This window comes from Candoia aspera, chromosome 5 (assembly GCF_035149785.1).
Source record: "Candoia aspera isolate rCanAsp1 chromosome 5, rCanAsp1.hap2, whole genome shotgun sequence".
Lineage (NCBI taxonomy): Eukaryota > Metazoa > Chordata > Lepidosauria > Squamata > Boidae > Candoia > Candoia aspera.
In genome coordinates this window covers 114,603,726-114,629,450 of record NC_086157.1, presented here as the reverse complement: position 1 = coordinate 114,629,450, position 25,725 = coordinate 114,603,726, and the positions used below count along the sequence as shown (strand labels likewise).

General features: G+C 46.3%; 3 protein-coding genes across 3 annotated transcripts in view; 2 read left to right on the top strand and 1 right to left on the bottom strand.

Moving 5' to 3' along the window:
• The window catches only part of PPME1 (protein phosphatase methylesterase 1), a 170,904-nt gene that overhangs the window by 89,450 nt on the left and 55,729 nt on the right, over positions 1-25,725 (bottom strand). The window lies entirely within an intron of this gene.
• On the top strand, positions 1,839-8,475 carry LOC134499325 (sialidase-3-like). Its single transcript, XM_063306001.1, has 2 exons — positions 1,839-2,108; positions 5,966-8,475. The coding sequence occupies exons 1-2, from the start codon at positions 1,908-1,910 to the stop codon at positions 7,019-7,021; spliced, it is 1,257 nt and encodes a 418-aa protein (XP_063162071.1). The 5' UTR covers positions 1,839-1,907; the 3' UTR covers positions 7,022-8,475.
• LOC134499324 (sialidase-3-like) lies at positions 10,734-22,190 on the top strand. Its single transcript, XM_063306000.1, has 3 exons — positions 10,734-10,800; positions 11,844-12,049; positions 20,793-22,190. Exons 2-3 carry the CDS (start codon positions 11,849-11,851, stop codon positions 21,825-21,827), a joined length of 1,236 nt encoding a protein of 411 aa, XP_063162070.1. The 5' UTR covers positions 10,734-10,800; positions 11,844-11,848; the 3' UTR covers positions 21,828-22,190.

Genomic DNA, 25,725 nt, shown 5'->3' with positions numbered 1-25,725 from the left:
GAAGGATAACAATATCGGGGATAGCTTTGACAGTGTGGTCGGTGAGCTAGAGCCAGACATCCTGAAGAGTGAGGTTGAGTGGGCCTTAAGAAGCATTGCTAATAACAAGGCAACAGGAGACGACGGCATCCCAGCTGAACTGTTCAAAATCTTGCAAGATGATGCTGTCAAGGTAATGCATGCTATATGCCAGCAAATTTGGAAAACACAAGAATGGCCATCAGACTGGAAAAAATCAACTTATATCCCCATACCAAAAAAGGGAAACACTAAAGAATGTTCAAACTATCGAACAGTGGCACTCATTTCACATGCCAGTAAGGTAATGCTCAAGATCCTGCAAGGTAGACTTCAGCAGTTCATGGAGCGAGAATTGCCAGACGTACAAGCTGGGTTTAGAAAAGGCAGAGGAACTAGAGACCAAATTGCCAATATCCGCTGGATAATGGAAAAAGCCAGGGAGTTTCAGAAAAACATCTATTTCTGTTTTATTGACTATTCTAAAGCCTTTGACTGTGTGGACCATAACAAATTGTGGCAAGTTCTTAGTGGTATGGGGATACCAAGTCATCTTGTATGCCTCCTGAAGAATCTGTATAACGACCAAGTAGCAACAGTAAGAACAGACCACGGAACAACAGACTGGTTTAAGATTGGGAAAGGAGTACGGCAGGGCTGTATACTCTCACCCTACCTATTCAACTTGTATGCAGAACACATCATGCGACAAGCTGGCCTTGAGGAATCCAAGGCTGGAGTTAAAATCTCTGGAAGAAACATTAACAATCTCAGATATGCAGATGATACCACTTTGATGGCTGAAAGTGAAGAGGAACTGAGGAGCCTTATGATGAAGGTGAAAGAAGAAAGTGCAAAAGCTGGTTTGCAGCTAAACCTCAAAAAAACCAAGATTATGGCAACCAGCTTGATTGATAACTGGCAAATAGAGGGAGAAAATGTAGAAGCAGTGAAAGACTTTGTATTCCTAGGTGCAAAGATTACTGCAGATGCTGACTGCAGTCAGGAAATCAGAAGACGCTTAATCCTTGGGAGAAGAGCAATGACAAATCTCGATAAAATAGTTAAGAGCAGAGACATCACACTGACAACAAAGGCCCGCATAGTTAAAGCAATGGTGTTCCCTGTAGTAACATATGGCTGCGAGAGCTGGACCATAAGGAAGGCTGAGCAAAGGAAGATCGATGCTTTTGAACTGTGGTGTTGGAGGAAAATTCTGAGAGTGCCTTGGACTGCAAGAAGATCCAACCAGTCCATCCTCCAGGAAATCAAGCCAGACTGCTCACTTGAGGGAATGATATTAAAGGCAAAACTGAAATACTTTGGCCACATCATGAGAAGACAGGACACCCTGGAGAAGATGCTGATGCTAGGGAGAGTGGAAGGCAAAAGGAAGAGGGGCCGACCAAGGGCAAGATGGATGGATGATATTCTAGAGGTGACGGACTCGTCCCTGGGGGAGCTGGGGGTGTTGACGACCGACAGGAAGCTCTGGCGTGGGCTGGTCCATGAAGTCACGAAGAGTCGGAAGCGACTAAACGAATAAACAACAACAACGGCCACATTGGCGTAATTAAGAAGTTCCCTGAGGGGTCTGTGCAGCTCCTGTAGGTTTTTATGGAAGTTAACAGTGAGGAAGATAGATCAATAGATCATCCTGCAGAGTGTGTTTCAAACTTGGCCACTTTAGGATGGGTGGACTTCAACTCCCAGAATTCCCCAGCCAGCACAGCTGGCTGGAGAATTCTGGGAGTTGAAGTCCACATATCTTAATGTTGTCAACTGCATTAAGATGAACTGAAAATTATACTGCTGGAGGTGGGACACGTTGGCCTGATTTGACATCTCTCTTTTTCCCCCCTCCTGGAATATTTCTGCCTCCAGAGAAGATGGCTGCGACTCCAGTGGGCTCTGGCAAGGTGACCCTGTTCCGCCAGGAAGGGGGTGTCACCTATCGCATCCCAGCTCTGCTCTACCTGCCCTCGGAGTCCACCTTCCTGGCCTTTGCAGAGGAGCGCTCCTCGCCCCGGGATGAACACGCCAAGTTCCTGGTGATGCGTCGCGGACAGAAAGAGGGTACCTCTGTCAAGGTAACGCCAGAGCCCAGAAATGCAACCCCAGATCTGTATCCTTTGCTGCGGTCAGCTGGCCTGTTTTGCAATTCTGTTTATTTTCTAAAGACCGGCATCCTTCAAGAGCTAAATGCTAACCTGCATTCCCCTCTTCTGTGAATAATGAGGATTTGCAAAAGTACCTTTACCAGGTGGAGCTTGCTTTGCATCCTAAGTGGATGAGAAATTTTAAGGCAGTCTTGTAATGCTTTCATCTCTGCCAAGGCAGTAGGTGGAGAGGCTTCCCCCAACCAGTTCGATGTGCTGGTTCTTTCTATAAGCCTTTGTACAGCTGGATTCCTTCCTATCTTTGGAACAGTCTGATCCAGCTAGAATCTGTGCGCATCCCCACACACACACACCTACACACACTGACGTACAGAGCACAATCTGACCAGAAGAGAATGCTCCTGGCACTTGGCCGTAGAGAGACCAAGGGGTGGAATCTGGAAACTGGAAAATGTCCTTCTCTGTGGCAGCCCCTCCCTTATGAAACAGCAGATGCCCCCCCCTTAAGAATCCATCGATGACTTTCATTTTCTGTAGGACTTTGGGAGAGTCAGTTTGGAAGATTTTTTTTTTAAAAAGATTTAAAATATTTGGATTTTATGCAGAGTCACTGGGTGTTGGGCAGCATAAAAATTAAATAGATTATGATTAATAATTATTATCTCTAATACGCTATTATAAACCACCTAAAGTCATTTGAGGAGGTGGCATGCAAAGAATTGTAAATAAATAAATGCAGAAAGTAAAAGTCGCAAAACACTCAAGGCTGGCAATATCATCTTCATGAAGCCAGTGTGCAGATCAGTTCTGATTAAACTGTTTAGGTCAGCCGGACAATTCCAACCTTAATTTGGATTGGAAACAATATTCCTAGGCCATTTTACATTTGCCTGTTAAAAGTTACACACTCTTCAGATACTGTGGGTGAAAACTTAGTTCAGTGTTTTTCAATGTCAACAATTTTAAGATGTTTGGACTTCAACTCCCAGAATTCCCTACCCATGCATGGGGAACTTCAACTCCCAGAATTCCCCAGCCCATGCATCACCTTTTCTATGGCCCTGGGACCATCAGCTGATTTCTCAGCCACATACTTAAAAGTGTCTGATTCTGCTTAGCTTTTTAAAATTAAGCAAAATCAGCTAGATTGCTGGCTTTGTGTTTGTGTGTGTCTGTGTGTGTGTAACACTTTTTTTCTTGAACAGAATGCTGCTCAATCTGCCTGCCCCCCCCCACTTCACACACACATACACACATAGATCACCAATGTTTTTCAAACATGGCAACTTAAAGATGTGTCGACTTTTAACTCCCAGAATTTTGGGAATGTTGAGAATTCTGGGAGTTGAAGTCCACACATCTTAAAGTTGCCATATTTGAAAAACACTGATAAATATATATACATACACACACCACACGTGTCCATCCCAGGTACTTTAGTCAGTAACTTGAAACTGTGCTGAAAATATACAGTACTCTGGTTCCAGAGAAACTTTAGATGCTGGTGGTAGAAGCAAACAGTCACTTATTTCTTTTTTTAAAAAAGGAAATGAATCTGTCAGACTTCTGCATCCAGAAAGGAACCCCAGTAAATTCCTCCCCCCCAGCTCTGTCCTTCTCTCTCCCCCACTTCTGAAAGTCTTCTGGGGATCATACTCCAAAAGAAAGAGCGGCTGATGGTTGCTCAGCAAGTAAACGATTCCAAGACAATTACTCTCAGCCCACAGCAAGACTTTCTTAAAATTAAAAAAAAAATCAAACTAATGAAAACACTTGCTCTCATTAAAACAAAAATTAACTCAGGGTCTTGAAGCCAGTTCTGATTCGTCAACAATGAATTAATTAAAGTAATGAAATAATTTTAACACATTCTAGTTGCTAGTGGATAAGGTACTTGTAATCTGTATCACAGGGACCTGCATCTTCCTAGCCAGCCTGTCTTCCCCTCCTTTCTGCACCCCAATTTAAATCCCCCACAAGTTTAGAGCCTCCATGCCTTGGATGAAGGGAGCTTCAGCTGCTGAAAGTGGATGCCTTTGAATAAAATTGGTTAGTGGGGAAAGGGGTGGCCAGCATCCTCCAGATTTTTGGAATGAAAGCACAAAACCGGTGCAACTGAACGCAGGCAGCTGAACTGACACCCTTCCCCAGCTTTCAGGCCATCACAAAGGTCTGAGCGAACACAACGGGATTTAATCCCCCCTGTTCATGGAGAAGGAGCCCAGAATCCGTCTCACGGGGAATTTGCATCTGCACAACCAGCCTGTCTTCTCCCACATCCCAGTTTAAGTCCTCCATCAAACTAGCCCCTGAAGGCACTGGAGGAGCTGATCGGCAACTCACGAAAGCTGATGCCTTTGAATAAATTGGGATACTGCCTTCCTCCTTTTGCCCTGGAATTTCCTTGTGGTCTCCCACCCACATACCCATCCAATCCCAGCTTTTTAAAGCTCAAGCAAGGTTGGCCATCATTCACGGGAGACTTAAGATTTCTGCAAATTGTGTGTTTACTATGGAGAGCTGAGCCCCAGATTCCACCCAAACCTCTCTAGTGTTCGTCATTCCTGACCCACCAGTTTCCGGCCACTGCAAGGAAAAAAATGAGTTTAAAAAAATGCCTGCCCCCTTCAGCTGCTGAAAAATTGCCCAGTCCAACTTAAACATGGAAGCCCCCGCTTCTTTTGACAGCCCATTAAATGTGGCCCTATCTTCATTAGGCTGGGATCAATGGTCCTTACAGTGTTGCAGTTACTGACCTACAGTACCAGCGTAACATCTGAAAGGGACCAAATCGGTGGATCCTAGCCTTCCCCCCTGACACTGTCCTTTTCGAGCAGAGTCTGCAGGACACGAACATTCTGGCATTGGTGGGTGTTGGGGAAAGGAAGGGAAGTGGAGTTCTGTTTCAAGGTCCGCTAAAAATAGATGGCACGCTCATTCCAAATGCATTGGCCTCCAAAATTAAAAGTAAAATCCCTTCTAGTGCTTTGCTGTGCTAGCACCAAAACCCAACAGGCGTATCCATACCGAAAACATTGCAGTTCTCCCCACCCCACCCTTGCAGGCAAGGAATTTGCAGATGGAGAGTCTACTGGGAGACATGAATTTAAGTACCAGGCAGCATTCAGTTTAATTTTTGGACATCTAGAACAGTGTTTCTCAACCTTGGCAACTTTCAGACCGGTGGACTTCAACTCCCAGAATTCCCCAGCCAGCCATGCTGGCTGGGGAATTCTGGGAGTTGAAGTCCACCGGTCTGAAAGTTGCCAAGGTTGGGAAACACTGATCTAGAAGAAAAGAAGAGGTAGAAGGGCATCTGATTTTCAGGGGGTAAACTGTATGGCAGGTAATGCTTTGGAGAGAGATTTGCGGGGCAAGAAGAGCCCCAGAATTTAGCCCACACTACAAAGGCATCTTGAGATTTCTATCTCAGTTGGCTTTGAGGATTAAGCCATCTCAGTATGTAGTTTAGCGCATATTGGAAAGGAGAAAACCCCTCCAGGACAGCGGTTCTTAACCTTTTTGTTCCATGGGCCTCTTTGAGAGGCTGGTAAAACCTACAGGCCCCTTCTCTGAAGAACGTATTTAAATACATACAGTAAAATGTGTGGAGATTGTATTACCTATGATGCTCCAATGCAGTTGTCAGAATATTTTAAAATGACCGATATGGGATAGAAACGTAGGTGAAAATAAAGTTGTGACCACTTTTCCCCACCCAAGTTCACAGACACCCTGAAATCTATCCCCACTGACCCCTTGGGGCCTGGGGGCCCCAGGTTAAGAACCCCTCCTCTAGGGACTTACTTTGAGCCTTCTTGTCCTAGTGGGGCCCCCAGGAGCCTCTGGGGACAGCCGGACTGCCCGACCATCGCACCATGAACCCGTGTCCAGTGTACGACAAGAAAAGTGGCATCGTTTTCCTCTTCTTCATCTGCGTCAAGGCCAATATTTCGGAGTGGAACCAGCTTAGAACAGGGAGGAACGCGGCCAGGCTGGGCTACATCTCCAGCCAAGATGGTGGCCGCACATGGAGCCCCACGACAGACCTGACTGAGCAGGTGATTGGTGACGGCATGAGGAACTGGGCTACCTTTGCTGTGGGACCAGGCCATGGCGTGCAACTGAGTTCTGGGCGGCTGGTCATCCCAGCCTATGCCTACTACATCCACAAGTCTTTGTTTGGCCTCTTCACGTGGTCGGTCAAGCCCCATTGCTTGAGTTTCTACAGCGATGATGGTGGCCAAACTTGGGCTCGGAGCCAGCTCCTCAAGGGCTTGAAGACGTCCGAGTGCCAGATGGCTGAGGTGACCTGCCAGGACAACAGGCGGGTGTTATATTGCAATGCCCGGAGTTTGCACAAATTCCGGGCTGAGGCCCACAGTATGGACGATGGCCAACACTTTGCGAATCACTCCCTTTGCAAAGAATTGTGTGAACTGCCGTATGGATGCCAAGGAAGCGTAGTGAGTTTCTTCCCGATGCGGGAGCCCTTGGATCAGGGCCAAAAGAGGGACCCAAAGGGGTTAGCACCGCAGGTGGGCGCTTCTCCATCCTCTGCTTCCTCCGAGCATCCCAAGTCGTGGCTGATGTACTCCCACCCCACCAGCGGAAAGAAGCGTGTGGATCTGGGGATCTACTTGAATACTTCTCCGATGGAGGAGGGCCACTGGAAGTCCCCTTGGGTCTTGAATAAAGGACCCAGTGGGTACTCGGACCTGGCTGTATGTGAAGAGGGAGAATCACGCGTGTTCGCGTGCGTGTTTGAGTGTGGAGTGTCCAGGGAATGCGAGGAGATTGCTTTTCACCTCTTCACTCTTGATGAGCTCCTGAGGAACGTGAGGGACAGCTGCTGCGCTGCCACACCTCCCTCAACAAAGTAGCTCTCCAAATTTTGGGACGGTTCAGCGCTTGGCATCAGACCGTGAGGCTCCTACCCTTTCTTCCCCATATCTTCTGTATTAATCCACTGGCGTGCAATTACAAGATAGAGGTTTTAAGAGATGGCTTTTGGGGATGCCAAACCAACCAGCCAGTTTCTCCTCTTCAGAAGAACACCAAGTGCCTCCTGCTTTGGAACCCGTCCTCCTTGGATAGATGCAAAGGCTGGTCAACCGTTTAAGACCAATTGTTAGGCTTTTACCGAAGGATTTGCAGCTCGGATGGAATTTGCATATTAGTTATCTGCTGGTTTCCTCTTCTGCGTTTTCAGGAAGTTTGGGATGCTTAACAGTGGGTGAGCAGTGCCTGCATCTCAACATAAATGGGTGATTCTCTCCTCCAGAAAACACCAGCCAACGGATGAAACTCCTGATTTCAGAACAACTCCCATGGAGTCTTGCCAGTCACCATTTAAAAAAAAATGGATTTCAAAAAATTTCATCGTGCAGGTACATTTTACCATGCCCATAATGTTTGTTACAAGCTGTTTGCAGGATGCTTATATAAACAATGAAATTCCACCATTCCTTGAAAACACTGATGCACTGCTTTGCCTTGTCATAAATGGATGTGAAATGAAAAATAGACTTTTTCAAGTAACACTATAGACAAGATCTTACCCTGCCATCGGTCCACTTAAATATTATCCCGATATTTCCATTCTTTGGCTCAACTACAGATAGCAAACTTAGTTTTAGAGAGAGCTGAATCTTTTGTTTAGTGATGTAAAACACTTCTTTAAACATGTCCTTCCAAAAATCTGATCTTTATCGCATTCCCACCAAAGATAAAAGAATGTTCATCTCCATTTATAACCCTGCCTGCATGTCACTGAATATTGAGAAGTTACACGTGAGATTCTTTTTTTATATATAACTTTATTAAAATTTTAAAGAAGGAAGATAAAAACAAACGAGAATCAATATTCAGAATAAAGAGGTGGAAAGAAAGAAAACAGGTAAGAAAAAGAGAAAAGGGCAAAAGTGCAGGCAGAAAAGAAGAAGAAAATATAAAGAAGTGACTTCCGATTTTCTTTTACAAGTTATAAGTACAAATTTAAATTAACCTCTTACTCTATGGTTACAGCATTACTTACAGGTTTTCTATAATCTATTTTTTTCTAATCTTGAAAACCATATACAGTATCATAATTTCATTTTTTTCTGTTTCACGGAAAAAGTCAGAAGTTGTATGTCAGACTCTTAACTGGGTTGATGCCACCAGTTAAGACGTATTTCCCCTGTGGATGTAAATAAAAATATTTGTAATGCTACCAGAGAGACTACCAAGTCATCTAAGGGTCCCAGACTTGTTTTTGCTTTGGGGTAGATTCGCTATAATCTATTTCACATAAAATTGGATACTTGTTTGAAATTATGCCCTTAGATTCTGGGGGGGGGGGGAAATTAACATTAATTTTTCAAAAAGAGATAGATGTCAATTTGCAATTCCCATCACTTTTTAATCTTGTAATATTGGTCCGACACCAAAGAAACCATCCAATTTTTTGTTATAGTTGTTCAGTGTTTACTAAAGACCTTGCTTTTTCTATTATTTTAGTTGTCTACTTCTATTTAGTTATAATTTGGGTGTATTATCAGTGAAGAGTTAAAATGCCTGGAATTAATGCTGAAGGCTGACACCTTCAGATCTGGTACATCACTTGCATAAAGTTATTATCAAAATTCATTATTTTGCCAAAATGTCTTGGGGAGAGAAAAATACATTTAAATTCTTACCCTGGAAACAGATATTTTCCATCCCAACCCATTGTTTTGTTGAATGCTCCATTATACAAGAACATTATTTGCCAGTGAGGCTGCTTGATAGATAATATACTGTATTTTAAGTCCTTTTCCTTTATCAGGAGTATCTATCACGATAGTTTGAAATAAATGCATCATTACTGCTTCTATGACCTAAAATGCTTAGATAAATCATTTCCCATCTTTTCATCTCCAGGAAGTCAGAATTATTATTCAACAGTTTATTTAAATTCTTCAGTATATTCCAATATCTAAAATCGTTGTCTTCAAGGGGAATGTCTAACATATTGGAAATAATTTTTTGCTTATGGGGTGATGTATGAATGCAAACTTTGGTAGATTTTTTTTAATTGTTAAGCTAGACATTTTTGCAAATTTTTGAAATTCTGTCAATAAAGTAGGAAAAGTGTGTTGCATTGGAGAGGGCTATGATCATGTCATCAGCAAATAAATGTAGTCAATAATTTTCACCCTCAGTGTTAATCCTCTGGATGTGATCATTTGCGCAAAGTGCAATAAACAACATTTTAATCACTAAAGTAAACAGTAATGGAAAAAAGAGACATCTTGTTCTGAGAAATTCTTCTGAATCAAAATTGCATGTTCTTACTTGTAGGCTGATAAATGTCACCATATTTTGAAAATGTAGAGACAAATTTAAATGTTGGTAATTTTTTAAAATGAATATTCCAATCAAAAGCTTTCCAAGGAACATATTGTTAATAGTTACGTTTTTTTATAGAAATAAATTATATTTAATACCTTTCTGATTTTTTTTTAATCCGTTCCATCTTGTCCGATTCTGGGAGACTGCCTGGGCAAGTCCCTGCAGTTTTCTTGGCAAGTTTTTTCGGAAGTGGTTTGCCCTTGCCTGCTTCCTAGGGCTGAGAGAGAGGGACTGGCCTAAGGTCACCCAGCCGGCTTCATGCTCAAGGCAGGACTAGAACTCACGGTCTCCCGGTTTCTAGCCTGGTGCCTTCACCACGACACCAAACGGGCTCACCAACCTTTTTGATAGGACTGTTTGATAATTGATAAATTTGATAAATAAAATGAAATAATTATACTGGTAAGTAATCTGAAACAATTGGCTAATAGCCGTAAAGCAGGTGCAGCTTTGATCCCACTGTGGCAGCTGCGAGCTAGCCTTTCTTGACCACGCGGTCCGAACATCTCTGCCCACGGAGGTTCGCAAGGGATCGCTCTGACCCATTGGGGGTCTGAATGGGAAAGGGTTTTGCTGCTCTCGCCCCCCCCATCCAATTAAGCATACACTTAATAAAGCAGCTTCCTGAGAGGCGTCAGACGTATCTATGTCTCTGATCCGGTGCGGGCGCACGCAACGCGTCTGAAGTGCGCGGTGGCCCGCGGAAGCTGATGCCTTTAGTCAAATGTGTGAGTTGCAAAGGGGGCCAACGGACTCCAGAATAGAATAGAAATAGAATAGATTAGAATAGGAAATTGACTTCGGTGCAAGAGCTCTCTATATTTACATAACATCAAAAAAATAATAGTAAAAATGTTATTTACTAAAACTATACAATCCAGCGAATTGCCAGCGAAGACTGCCACGGCTCTCCTCCTCCTCCTCCTCGGAGCAGTGGCCGGCTCGGCGCACCGGGACCCTCGGAGCCAGCTGCTCCCGCCCGCGCCCTGCGCCGGTCCCAACCGGGGTCCCTTTTCCAAACCTCGAGCCGCCCCGGTGGCGACGCGCCGCAGGGTGGCCCTGGCGCCCGCGGGCACCCGGGCGGCCGCCTCGGCCGGCCTGTCCCCCCGCGCCCCACAATCCCGCGGCTGCTTGGCACGGGAGGTGAGCTCGGCGGACGTCCAATCCCGCCCCGGCGGAGCGGGACTGCCGGAGGGCGGAGCGAGGCGGCGGAGACGACGCTGGGAGTTCCGGGTTGGCGATCCTCGCGCGGGCCCGCTGCGGTGGCCGGGAGGGGATCCGTCGCGCGGTGAGCGAGGTGGCGCGGAGCAGGGGGGGGATCCCGGGGACGCGGGGAAGGGGGAATCCCGGGAGGGGAGCGGGGAGGAAAGGCCGGCGCCCCGGCGTCCTCGGAGGCGGAGCAGGAGGGGGCACCGCGCCAGCGCGGCCCCCAGTCTCCGAAGGCTGCTTTGCCCTCCTGCCAGGGGGCGGGCGGTGCCGCTGCCCCCCCTTGTGGGTGCAGTAGGGAGGGAGGGGGGGTGAGGAACAAGCCAGAGGATTGCGAGAGCCTGAGTGGTCCCCCCCGCCCCCCGCCATCATCGGTTCCCACCCCTGATGGGAGCGAACGGACGTTGTGGCTCAACGCAAACTTGGCTTGCAAGCCACTTTCCGCCTGCACCCCCGCCACCCCCCACCCCTTTTACCCGTACTGTAATGAGCTGGTTTTGAAATGTACAGTGGATGGAAAGGTGCCAGGCTGGAAAAAATGGGGAGTATGGAAGCTTCTTTTCTGACTAACATCGTTGATTAAAATGCACGAGCTTTCGTTAACAAGCATTTATTTAAAAGGCATATGATTGCTTTTTTCCCACCAACCCCACTAATCTCAGTGTCATGGCTTGGGAGAAGGCATTAGGACAGCGTTGCTCAACCGTGGCCACATTAAGATGGGTGGACTCCAACTCCCAGAATTCCCCAGCCAGCAAATCACTGCAGTCATTAAGCAAGTCATGTGGTTGTTAAGCAAGTCACGTGGTTCCCCATTGATCCTGCTTGCTAGAAGCCGGCCAGGAAGGTCAAAAAATGGCAACCATATCACCTTGGGATGTTGCAAAGGTCAAAAAGGCGAACTGGTTGCCAAGTGCCTAAACTGTGATCACGTGACTGCAGGGTCACTGTCGTGATTGTGTGAGCACTGGTTGTAAGTCGTTTTTTTCAGCACCGTCATAAGTCTGAACTGTCACTAAATGAATAGTCATTGAGTGAGGACTACCTGTACTGCTGGAGGTGGGACACGTTGGCCTGATTTGACGTCTCTCTTTTTCCCCCCTCCTGGAATATTTCTGCCTCCAGAGAAGATGGCTGCGACTCCAGTGGGCTCTGGCAAGGTGACCCTGTTCCGCCAGGAAGGGGGTGTCACCTATCGCATCCCAGCTCTGCTCTACCTGCCCTCGGAGTCCACCTTCCTGGCCTTTGCAGAGGAGCGCTCCTCGCCCCGGGATGAACACGCCAAGTTCCTGGTGATGCGTCGCGGACAGAAAGAGGGTAGCTCTGTCAAGGTAACGCCAGAATCTGAAAATAGCCAGGCTCCTCCAGATCTGTATCACTGGTCATTTCACCTTCCACATTTCAGATGGATTCAGAGCATACCATAGATTGTCTTTCCACCCCATGTCATGCTATGGCTGTGTTCACACAACTGCTTGAACCAGACCAGCAAACCACCAAGTCGTTTCTTTTGTACAGCATGCTAAGTTTGGTTAGTACAGGTAGTCCTCAACTTATGACCACAATTGGGACTGGAATTTCCATCACTAAGCAAGGCGGTTAGTGAGTCACACTGATTTTACTACCTTTTTTGCCGTGGTTGTTAAACAAATCCGGCTTCCCCATTGACTTTGCTTGTCAGAAGACAGCTGGGAAGGTTGTAAATGGTGATCACATGACCCCGGGACGCTGCAACTGTCGTAAGTGTGAGCTGGTTGATAAGTGCCTGAATTTTGATCATGTGACTGCAGGGACGCTGCAACGGTCATAAGTGTGAGGACAGGTCACAAGTCTGAAGTCTACCTTGCAGGATCTTGAGCATTACCTTACTGGCATGTGAAATGAGTGCCACTGTTCGATAGTTGGAACATTCTTTAGTGTTTCCCTTTTTTGGTATGGGGATATAAGTTGATTTTTTCCAGTCTGATGGCCATTCTTGTGTTTTCCAAATTTGCTGGCATATAGCATGCATTACCTTGACAGCATCATCTTGCAAGATTTTGAACAGTTCAGCTGGGATGCCGTCGTCTCCTGCTGCCTTGTTATTAGCAATGCTTCTTAAGGCCCATTCAACCTCACTCTTCAGGATGTCTGGCTCTAGCTCACCGACCACACCGTCAAAGCTATCCCCGATATTGTTATCCTTCCTATACAGGTCTTCTGTATATTCTTGCCACCTTTTCTTGATCTCTTCTTCTTCTGTTAGGTCCTTGCCATCTTTGTTTTTGATCATACCCATTTTGGCCTGGAATTTACCTCCCATGTTTCTAATTTTCTGGAAGAGGTCTCTTGTCCTTCCTATTCTATTGTCTTCTTCCACTTCCGCGCATTGCTTGTTTAAAAATAATTCCTTATCTCTTCTGGCTAATCCTGGAATTTTGCATTTAATTGGGCATATCTCCCCCTATCACTGTTGCCTTTTGCTTTCCTTCTTTCTTGGGCTACTTCTAGTGTCTCAGCAGACAGCCATTTTGCCTTCTTGGTTTTCTCTTTCTTTGGGATGTATTTTGTTGCCGCCTCCTGAACAATGCTGCCAACTTCTGTCCAGAGTTCTTCCGGGACCCTATCTACTAAGTCCAGTCCCTTAAATCTATTCTTCACCTCCACTGCATATTCCTTAGGGATATTAGTGAGCTCATATCTAGCTGATCTGTGGGTCTTCCCTAATCTCTTGAGTCTGATCCTAAATTGTGCAAGAAGAAGTTCGTGATCGGAACTACAGTCAGCTCCAGGTCTTGTTCTTACCGACTGTATAGATGTCCGCCCCCTTTGGCTGCAAAGGATGTAGTCAATCTGGTTTCGGTGTTGTCCATCTGGGGAAGTCCATGTATAAAGCCGTCTCTAGGTTGCTGGAAGAGAGTGTTTGTTATGCAGAGTGAATTGTCTTGGCAAAATTCTATCAGCCTATGTCCTGCTTCGTTTTGTTCTCCCAGGCCATGCTTACCTGTAATTCCAGGTGTCATTTGACTGCCCACCTTAGCATTCCAGTCTCCTGTGATGAAAATAACATCTGTTTTAAGTGTGTTGTCCAGCAGGTGCTGCAGATCCTCATAGAACTGCTCTTCTTTAGCTTCTTCAGCATCTGTGGTTGGGGCGTATATTTGGATCACTGTGATGTTAGATGGCTTGCCCTGAATTCGAATTGATATCATTCTATCGTTTTTTGGATGGTATCCAAGCACTGCTTTAGCCACTTGACTATTAATTACGAAGGCTACTCCATTTCTTCTGTGGTCCTCTTGTCCACAGTAGTAGATCTGGTGGTCATTGATGTGAAGTGGCCCATTCCAGTCCATCTCAGTTCACTGATGCCCAAAATGTCTATCTTTAATCTTGACATCTCACCAATAACCACATCCAATTTGCCCTGGCTCATAGATCTTACATTCCAGGTTCCAGTGGCGTGTTGATCCTTAGAACATCGGATTCGCCGTTCACCACCAGCACCGTCGGCCGCTAGCCGTCCTTTCGGCTTTGAGCTAGCTGCGTCATCACGTCTGGGGCTAGTTGAGCTCATCCTCTGTTCCTCCCCAGTAGCATTTTGACCATCTTCCGACCTGGGGATCTCATCTTCCGATGGTATACCGACATATCTCTGGTTGTGCTGATCCATTTAGTTTTCACGGCAAGAATACTGGGGTGGGTTGCCATTACCTTCCTCAGGGATCGCATTTAGTCTGACCTCTCTGTCATGACCTTCCCGTCTTGGGTGGCCCTTCACGGTTTAGGTCATGGCTTGCTCCATAACTCTGCTTAAAACAAAACATGGCTTGGTGCAGAATGCGCAATGCATTACCTGAATATAGGCCCCAGGCCTTTTCTTTGTCTCTTTGCCAAAGACAGCTGGCATGATTTCCCGTGGTGTTTCTCTCTGGGTCTGGTCTGACTCCTCTGAGTTGGAGGCTGAAGGGCCTGATCTGATGCACTATCAGCCTTGGAAGCCAGCAGGCAGTCAATCACCTGGAGTAGATCAGGGGGACAATGAGTAGCAACAGGAGAGGGCAGGCTCAGGTAATGAAGGGCAGATTCTGGCAGGGAGCTGAGCCCCAGGATGCCCACACAGCTTCAAAGGAGAGAGCCAAGGCGATCACCATGGCTGCTTAAGAACCAAGAACAACAGTGCCCTTGACCAAGTCTAAAGTTGAGGCTACTTAGGATTGTGAGAAACGTGGCTCAGGAAAAGTCCCTCACGGAACAAATTTGACAAAGTCTTGAGAAGCAGCAAAAAGGTTTTATTAACGTTCTTGCAAGGACGGGTGCCCAGCCAAGATAGGCGCACCCCTTCACACAAAGCATGCAGTTTTATTCCCTACCCCCGGCCAGTGGAATCCCTCCTCCTGTTCCCCACTGGATAGGTACTTGGGAGTTCACAGCCTATCCGAGACGCCTTAGATTTTGCAGGAAGTCCCGCCTTTTTCTATATCTCCCATTCCTCACTTTTTACCTCCCCCGGTCCCCTATTTATTCTTTTCCTCTTAAGGCAACTAGCCCCCTTGGAGCAAGTAGGTTGGGGTCGTGTCTGACCACAAAATTTGCTAGAACTGGTGTTGAGCACATTTTCAGCTTGGGTAGACAGCCTACTTCCTTTATACCTGCCCTTATGGAGGAACAGTCTCCTGCTTGCCCAACCACATATATCCCACATCCTCAATATTTTGCAAGCTGAGTTTTGCAAGCTACTGGAAAAGCAATCTTATAGAAATAGCTATTGCAAAAACAACATTGCGACCCCCCCTTTCTCACAATTCCCCCCTTTTTCTTTTTAACATCCTGTCGCTTTTTGCAACTTTATAATTCAGTCTCATCTGAATTTTCTAATTGTCCTGACAATTCCTGTCACATTCTTCTTCGTTACGTAGACCATTCTCACCTTCGTCCATTAACATCAGAGTTTCACTGTAAGGTGGAGGTTCTAAAGGCATCTGTTTAGAGATTGCAGTTTCTATTAGTCTTTGCATTAATCCCCCAACACAAGGAATTACACAGCATCCCAGAGCCACCAATACTCCCACCACCACTCATCTGGCCTTTGGTCCTAGCCTCTCCAAGTGTCTTTTCGGCCTATAAAGAAAGCCTTTCACCCATGCTAAGAAGCAGTTCACCCAACTTGGTTGGTCTTTGGGTTGTCCTTTTGGCATACCACACATCTCTCACACACACCTGTTTGGCTTTCAGAAAGATTCCAGGACAAATAAATACTCTAGACACGCAATCCCCTAAAGCATTTGTCCCATGTGACTAGATTGGTAGGTGTAGTTTTGGATTTATCTAAGCCCTACTTTGGATAAAACTAACTTTCCTGCCCTAGCAAAATACCACCCTAAGTAAGCAGGCTGGCCATCTCTTCGCCACCTGACCCAATTGCTTAGACAACAAGTCTTTTCCAAAACCCCCAAAACTGGGTCAAGACTTTCACAGCCAAACCTCTAATTTTAATGCATAAATAATGACTTTAAGTCATTTTTTTCCAATAAAAACAATATTATATACTTCAATTGCCAATATTTAATTCCCCAATAACTTTGCTAAAATCAAAACTCGTAAAACTAATTAAAAAAAAAAAAGCATTGACATCAGGGTTTCTCTAGTGTTTGGACTGTTTCCATAGCCAAAATTGTTAAAACAAAAACAAAAAAACAAAATTCAGATAGATCATACCAGTCCATGGAAGCTCTACTAAAACCATACATGGTCCAAATTTTTCCTCCCTCTCTCTTCTGCTTTTATCATCCTGTGCCATGTTGAGGAGTGATTAAAATTTAACAAATTTCATCCATATAAAATTTATAAACACACACACACACACTTTTTCTAAAACTGGAATGCCAGGGGCAGGGCAGAGTGGAGCTGTGAGAACAAAGGGGTGCCCCCCTTTCTCTGACTCATTGCTTCTCTGAAACTGCCCAGATTCCCCCCCCCCTTTCACAAGGGGAGTAATAATTTCCTTCTGCAGCAGCAGCTGCAGAAAGAGACATCTCTGAAACTTAAAAGATTGCCCCTGATGTGTGTAAAGGTATTGTAAAAGGAAGAACCCTAAAAAGATGGGGGAGTAAAGGATCTTCTGTAAAAGCACTGCCCCTCCCCTCTGTCGCCCTTCTGTCCCCTCATCTCGATCCTCAAGCCTGTAACAAGCAGGCAAGAGGCAGACTGAAGGGGGGAGTTTGGGTGAGACTGGGCAAATAATGAAACACACATACTCCTCAAACAATTAAAAAAGTGGGAAAGGATCGACAAAAACCTTTCAACTTCCCCATAATATGCATTCAAATTACACAAATCACAACACACACACACAACCAGAATAAATGGTGGATGCAGGCATGGCCAGAACCTGCAGCCTCCTAAGGAATAGACACACACAGTCTCTAAACTCTCTTTTCACAACTCAAAACAGTTTCTCAACCTTACATGTACGCGCACATTCAGACAAACAAATGCTCTCAAAAAGAAAACCGCACACCAATGCCTCAACAGGCTGTTGCCACATGCAATCCATCACAGCCCTGCAGGAACACAGAAGCTCTTCCTCCCTACCTCTCAGCCAGGAGAAAGGAATGCTTTATTAAAAGGGCGATAGCTCCCATCAAGAGGAATCTAGCCGCTCCCAGGCCCATTGGAGACGATCCACACTCAACTGCCCTGTTGTGATTCAGCTCAACTCCCCTCCCCAGAGAGCCTGCGTCTCTCCAGGTCCTTTCCTGGTGAGTTCTCTTCTCTAGTGTCTCTTCTTTGATCAGGGTCCAGCCTGCACCCTGCCTGTCGCCGTTGTTTCCCGAGCCCTCCTTTCCATGGGACGCCTCCTCGACCCAATCTTCCGAGAACTCCCCCTGCCTCCCCCTCTTTGGGGCCGCAAACCTTGAGCTAAAAACAAGGCATCTCATCTTTCTTTCTTTTTTCTCTCTCCTTCCTCTCTTCCTCCTGGGGTTGCCCTGCAAACACCCTATTCATTGATGGGCTCTGCCGGCACCCCCCCCCCCCAACTTTTGTAGTTTTCTTTCAATATCCTCCCAACTTTTTCCCTTTTCTGTCCTATTTCAATAACCATCCTCTGTTCCTCCAATGTCAGGAAGACTGATAGCAAAGTCTGAATATCTTGCCACATCGGATTGTGGATTTGCATCAGCCCAACCACAGGCTCTCCACTAAATCACAGTCTTTGACACTTCATCCAACCTTCGCTCCACAGACAGTTGCCAGTCCTCAGCTCTCTCGCAAACAAGACATAGACGGTTATAAAATTCAGACATACTTATAAACATGGCAACTGTTTTTGGTCGCTTTCCCATCAACAAAACAAACTCGGGGCCAATGTGCACCTATGGCAGCCCAAGGTATTTTCCAAAGAGACGATAAAAATCAAAACACACACACAAGCAAACAAAATACATGTGCATGCACAAACACACTCAAAAATAAACAAAATAAAATAAAAACTACTAACTTTTCAATTCTAATTACTAGGTCTCCCCACAGGTCTCACCCGTTTTTTTCCCCACAACCCCCACATCCTTCCCTACCTCTCCCATGGCTTTGACTGTAGGGTGGTGGTGACACTTCAGCTTCCTCTTCTCCCAAGCCTCTGGTTTTGTGATTTCTTCCTGAAGTTCCTAACATGCATTGCGTGCAAGGGAACCCCCACCAGACCCACGCCACCAGCAGCCAAGGGCACCTGTCTAAATGGTGCAATGACTTCTGGCTGGGCGAACCTTCGGCCGATAGGTGAAAAGGTCCCTTCTCTACCACAACTTCCCATTTGCTTTATTAACTCTTCATTTTCTCCTGTGAGATTTCTGGTTTCCTTTGGAATTCCATTATCCTTTTCAGACTGGGGTTCCGTTGGAGGAGCTGTCCCCACTACATTGTAGGGCGGCAAGTCACCCAAGGGGTCCCATTTTGACAATGTCATGGTTGAGTTGGTTTGTTTTCCTAACCATGCTGCACTCCTCACTTCTCACTTTAGTCTCATTTATAGTAATATTTAAATCTTCACAAATAGCCAAATCATCAGTTCCATATGGTAGCCAAACAAAAACCCCGATCAATTTCTACGCAGGCCATACTTTTACAGAATAATTCACCATGGTTTTCTTTGGCCCTGAGAGGCATCATTAGGCTGGCAGATTTTACCCAACACAAAGCATATTTTGATTCCTCCTCGGGCCAAGGCTCCTTATTTTTAACACAGATGTTTAGGGCTTGTTTCACCGTCTTCCCAAGATCCAAACTTGGGCCACCAAACAGCTGTCCCTTTTATAGGTTCTTTGGTCCACACAAAACAACAGTACTATATCATTTTCTTCTTATCCTTATCCCTTGTACGAGACACGTGTTTCCAGTTTTTCAACATTACTCCTAAAGGACTATCTGGAGGAATGTTTCCCGGACTACCTTTCCTGGAGTCCTTATTTCCCGGAGACCCCGTCTCCCCACTAGGCCTAGATTTCCTATTCCCCATTCTGTCTGTCCCGAGACTTCGACTTTCACCCGTTAACCAACGCTTCGTCCTCCTCCGTTTCCCTCGCGGGAGAACAGAACTGCAGATCCAGACTCCACAATCACTTCGTACACCCTTGACCGTCTCATCCATTCACTTTCAAAGTCTCATAGAGGGTCCCACCCTCACAGAATGTCCAACCAGGGAAGTATTTAAGTCCAATTTTCCTTCCCTGGTCCCGACCACCAAGGTAAGTACTTATAGTCCCCCTTTTCCTTACCTTTGGCTCGTGCACGAGGTCTGACTGGTCACCGCAGTTATAGGTCCGGTTACCTTTTTCTCAATGTCCTTTTGCTACCTCTCAAATAGGTTTAGTTTCCCTGGGATCCTCTGTCGTTCAGAGACCTCAGACCACTGCTCCAGGGCAGGACCACTGAAATCAGTGGGGCATGCCTTCCTGGCCGTCAGGGCAGTGCCCAGAAGTCCGAAGACTTTTGGATCCTGGACGAGCCCCCAGTTGTGAGAATCGTACTCACGGAACAAATTTGACAAAGTCTTGAGAAGCAGCAAAAAGGTTTTATTAACATTCTTGCAAGGACGGGTGCCCAGCCAAGATAGGCGCACCCCTTCACACAAAGCATGCAGTTTTATTCCCTACCCCCGGCCGGTGGAATCCCTCCTCCTGTTCCCCACTGGACAGGTACTTGGGAGTTCACAGCCTATCCGAGACGCCTTAGAGTTTGCAGGAAGTCCTGCCTTTGTTTATATCTCCCATTCCTCACTTTTTACCTCCCCCAATCCCCTATTTATTCTTTTCCTTATAAGGCAACTAGCCCCCTTGGAGCAAGTAGGTCAGGGTCTTGTCTGACCACAAAGCTTGCTAGTACTGGTGTTGAGCTTATTTTCAGCATTGGTTGGGCAGCTTATTTCCTTTATACCTGCCCTTATGGAGAAACAGTCTCCTGTTCCCCTGACCACATATCCCACATCCTCAACATACTGACAAGCAAGCTTAGTTTTGCAAGTTACTAGAAAAGCAAGCTTCATTTGGCAATTTACTGAAAAAGCAAGTTCTGTTCTATTGTAGAAATAACCTTTTTTTTTTTTTTTTGCAAAAAAAACATCACTATCCCCCTTTCTCACAGGAGCATGTCAGCCACGAAAACAGCTGTCGTTGTGGTGATGGCTGTGACTCTCTCTCTTCCTCTAGAGCAGCCTTTCTCAACTTGTTGACCCTGGAGGAACCCTTGAAATATTTTCCAGGCCTCGGGGAACCCCTGCACATTCATGCTCCAATACAGGCCAGACGTTACGAAATTAATCTATTCGTTTCATGGGTAGGCCTGTCTAGATGCACAAACAGTGTCCTTAAACTGAAAATAAAGCATGAAACATACCTCCTTAAGGTGAAGTTGCTCGAATTTGAAATAATTTTATAAATAAATTGTGATCTCCCAGGGAACCCCTGGCGACCTCTCACGGAACCCTGGTTGAGAAACCCTGGTCTAGACCCAGTTATTTTGAGTATGACGGTAGGTGAATAGCAGCATAGATTCTCTCTCTGGTGCTGATTAGTTTACCATTTCTTATCTTCTCTCTAGTGGAGTCCCCAAGAACGTCTAACTAGAGCCATGCTGCCAAAATATCGCACCATGAATCCTTGCCCCGTCTACGAGGTGAAAGACAACACCATTTTCTTGTTCTTCATTTGTGTTCTGGACCACATCACAACACGATGTCAGATCTTTAGGAGCAAGAACGCGGCCAGGCTGGGCTACATCTTCAGCAAAGATGGTGGATGCACGTGGAGCCCCATGACAGACTTGACGGAGCAGGTGATTGGCGATGACGTGAGAAACTGGGCCACTTTTGCTGTGGGACCAGGCCACGGGGTGCAACTGAGTTCTGGGCGGCTGGTCATCCCAGCCTACGCTTGCTACATCCACAAACGTTTCTGTGGGCACCCACTCCGCTGTTCCACCAGACCTCACTCCTTCACCTTCTACAGCGATGACGGTGGGAGGACTTGGCTGAAGGGCCAGCTGCTCAAAACACTGCAGGCTTCAGAGTGCCAAATTGCCGAACTGGTGGGCCAGAGTGCTAGCCCAGTGTTATACTGCAATGCCCGCAGTCCTGACAGATACCGGGTTGAGGCCTTCAGCAGAGATGGTGGGCGCCTCTTTGAAGACTCCTTCCGGTCCCAGAAGCTGCAGGAGACTTCTCATGGCTGTCAAGGCAGTGTGGTGAGTTTCCCTGCGCTAGAGTTGGGGGCCCAGTCTCCCTTTGCCTCCTCAAAAAGCCCCAAGTCGTGGCTGATCTTCTCCCATCCAACCAACCAAAAGAAGCGTGTTGATCTGGGCGTCCACCTGAACACCTGCCCGCTGGAGGAAGGCTCCTGGAACCCCCCCTGGATCTTGAACGAGGGGCCCAGCGGCTACTCCGACCTGGCCGTGTGCGGAGGGGAAGGCCCTTCGCTCTTCTTCGGCTGCTTGTTCGAATGCGGAGCGTCTGTGAGCTACGAAGAGATCGCCTTCCGGCTTTTCAGTGGCGTGAAGCTCCTGAACGCTCAGGGCGGACACTCTGCAGGAAACAATTCACCCCCTGCAGGCCGTGCCCACGCCTGTGGGACCGATTAGCACGAGGGGAGGATTAAACTGTAGGCTTTCCGTGAAACATTGATGCAAACCTTGAATTTACCTAGAATATATGGATTCAGTGGGCGGTGTACAATCTGGCAGCCCAAAGATTGTACACTGCCCTTCAAGTTGCACAGGTAGCCACAGGCCCCTTGTGCAGGACGGTTGATCCCAGGCTGAACAACGATGCAGTGACAATTAGAGAAGGAAGGAGATTTCCTGGCCCTTTTTTCTCTCTCTGGGTAGTTGGTAGAGCCACATTGGTGGCCACATACTGTAATAAACTGACAGCATTGATAAGAGAAAATACCATAACTGGATTTGTTTCTCTTTGGAAGCTGCTTTTGGACTATTTGCCTGTAACGCAAAAAAATGAAGTTTTGACTTTTATTTCTTTATTTGATTTCTATAGCCACCCATCTCAACAAGTGACTCTGGGCGGCTTACAACAATAAAACCATAAAACAATTATAATTAAAACAGTTAAAGTATAAAATAAATGCAAAATAAATATACATGGATGCCAAGCGAGCAATGCATGGATGTTAATACAGCCAAGAGACGGGACCATCCACACGCTCGAGGCCCCAGGCCCGGGCACAAAGCCGGGTCTTCACGGCCTTACGAAAGGCCAGCAGGGTCGGGGACATCCTAATTTCTGGAGGGAGGATGTTCCAGAGGGCAGGCGCTACGGAGAAGGCCCGCCTTCTAGTTCCCGCCAGCCAACACTCCCTGGCTGACGGGACCCGCAGCATTCCCAACCTACTAGATGGAATTGGATGGGCAGAAACAACTGGGAGAAGGCGGTCCCTCAGGTAACTCGGTCCCAGGCCATGGAGAGCTTTAAAGGTGACAACCAGCACCTTGAATTGCACCCGGAAGCACACCGGCAACCAGCGCAGCTCCTGTAGCAGCGGTGTTACATGTGCCGAGGAGCCAACACTATTTATGATCCGTGCAGTCACATTCTGCCCCAGTTGGAAGTTTTGATTTTGGGTTCTGATGATTAAATGGTTTGATTTTAGAGAAATAATCTTACTAAGCGTTTAATTAATAGCAAGAGATTAACTTTTATGTACTTTTATATCTGTGTTGGGGAAGGTCAGAAGCCACCTGTCTTACATTTTTCTCTCCCTCCTTGCACTGTTTTAGTTTCTCGTGTTTCCTTTTTAGACTTAGTATTCTATCTGTTGAATAGGTAGGGTGACTACCTGTAAAATAAATAAGTGAATGTCACTCCCATCGCTATTCCCAGGAAGAGAACTGAACCCCAGATGCTATTGCAACTGTAGGAGATTGAGAAATGGGCTAACAGCAGATTTAGGAGAAGGAGAAAAAGAATCGTTCATAAATGCAAAAGTACTAATTTCCTTGCTGTTTTGCAAAAAGCCAAGAGAAAGTGTTCTGCGTGTCATGCACACTTTCCCCACTAGGTGGCACACTAGGAATTCATCTTGAAAGACTAGACTAACCATCTGCAAAATTGTGGATTTTTTTTCCACAGGGAAATTAATTCATAACATTATCCCTCTATCAAGGCAGCGGTCCCTGCCTTCTTGGATGCAGATACTAGGAACAGAATTAAACAGAAGCAGTATCCAGCTGGCAGAGCAGAGGCTGCAGCTCTGGGGGTTAATAATAGCGCCAGGGATCGGTGGGGTGTGAGCATCGAAGACTGGAAAGCTGCCTCATTTTCCATCCTGAAAATGCCAGTGGCTTGCCTCTTCTGCCAGTTCTCCGTCGTCTGGTCGCTTGGAGCCAAGCCTTCCTCGGCCTCCATTCCAAACAACAACAGTTTCAGCTTTCCCTCCCTAGTTGGAGAAGCCAGGCGTTGCTTGGTGGCCCCCACCACATGGGGCCTCCTCTGTTGGTTGTGACTACAGTGCTACCAGGAGCGCAGAATGGCTGCACTGGGCAAGCCGCCATTTTAATTTCCTGCAATGCCCCAGAGAGGCAATAATCCAGTAATCCACCACAAAGAAGCATGATGGAATTTGGGGAGGGGTCTGCCTGCAAACTCTCTCATCACCAGTAGGTTGTATTGGGGTACGGAGGACCCTAAATCCTGTTCAAAGTTTCAGGATGCTAACTATTGAGGTCCTCAGGCGCTGGTTAGGTTCACACAACACACTAACCTGGGTCAGTGGAACACCACTGCTGCCTTCACACAACATGCAGTGCCCAAACATCTTTCACTATGATTAATGTGATTCATTCAGCTCTAATACAACAATTGAGTTTTCTAGAACACACTGGTGGCATTCACACATGATTAACCTGCTTGGTGAATTAATTCACTTTCTTTGTTGTTTATTCGTTTAGTCGCTTCCGACTCTTCGTGACTTCATGGACCAGCCCACGCCAGAGCTTCCTGTCGGTCGTCAACACCCCCAGCTCCCCCAGGGACGAGTCCGTCACCTCTAGAATATCATCCATCCACCTTGCCCTTGGTCGGCCCCTCTTCCTTTTGCCTTCCACTCTCCCCAGCATCAGCATCTTCTCCAGGGTGTCCTGTCTTCTCATTATGTGGCCAAAGTATTTCAGTTTTGCCTTTAATATCATTCCCTCAAGTGAGTAGTCTGGCTTTATTTCCTGGAGGATGGACTGGTTGGATCTTCTTGCAGTCCAAGGCACTCTCAGAGTTTTCCTCCAACACCACAGTTCAAAAGCATCGATCTTCCTTCTCTCAGCCTTCCTTATGGTCCAGCTCTCGCAGCCATATGTTACTACAGGGAACACCATTGCTTTAACTATGCGGGCCTTTGTTGTCAGTGTGATGTCTCTGCTCTTAACTATTTTATCGAGATTTGTCATTGCTCTTCTTCCAAGGATTAAGCGTCTTCTGATTTCCTGACTGCAGTCAGCATCTGCAGTAATCTTTGCACCTAGGAATACAAAGTCTTTCACTGCTTCTACATTTTCTCCCTCTATTTGCCAGTTATCAATCAAGCTGGTTGCCATAATCTTGGTTTTTTTGAGGTTTAGCTGCAAACCAGCTTTTGCACTTTCTTCTTTCACCTTCATCATAAGGCTCCTCAGTTCCTCTTCATTTTCAGCCATCAAAGTGGTATCATCTGCATATCTGAGATTGTTAATGTTTCTTCCAGAGATTTTAACTCCAGCCTTGGATTCCTCAAGGCCAGCTTGTCGCATGATGTGTTCTGCATACAAGTTGAATAGGTAGGGTGAGAGTATACAGCCCTGCCGTACTCCTTTCCCAATCTTAAACCAGTCTGTTGTTCCGTGGTCTGTTCTTACTGTTGCTACTTGGTCGTTATACAGATTCCTCAGGAGGCATACAAGATGACTTGGTATCCCCATACCACTAAGAACTTGCCACAATTTGTTATGGTCCACACAGTCAAAGGCTTTAGAATAGTCAATAAAACAGAAATAGATGTTTTTCTGAAACTCCCTGGCTTTTTCCATTATCCAGCGGATATTGGCAATTTGGTCTCTAGTTCCTCTGCCTTTTCTAAACCCAGCTTGTACATCTGGCAATTCTCGCTCCATGAATTGCTGAAGTCTACCTTGCAGGATCTTGAGCATTACCTTACTGGCATGTGAAATGAGTGCCACTGTTCGATAGTTTGAACATTCTTTAGTGTTCCCCTTTTTTGGTATGGGGATATAAGTTGATTTTTTCCAGTCTGATGGCCATTCTTGTGTTTTCCAAATTTGCTGGCATATAGCATGCATTACCTTGACAGCATCATCTTGCAAGATTTTGAACAGTTCAGCTGGGATGCCGTCGTCTCCTGTTGCCTTGTTATTAGCAATGCTTCTTAAGGCCCACTCAACTTCACTCTTCAGGATGTCTGGCTCTAGCTCACCGACCACACCGTCAAAGCTATCCCCGATATTGTTATCCTTCCTATACAGGTTTTCTGTATATTCC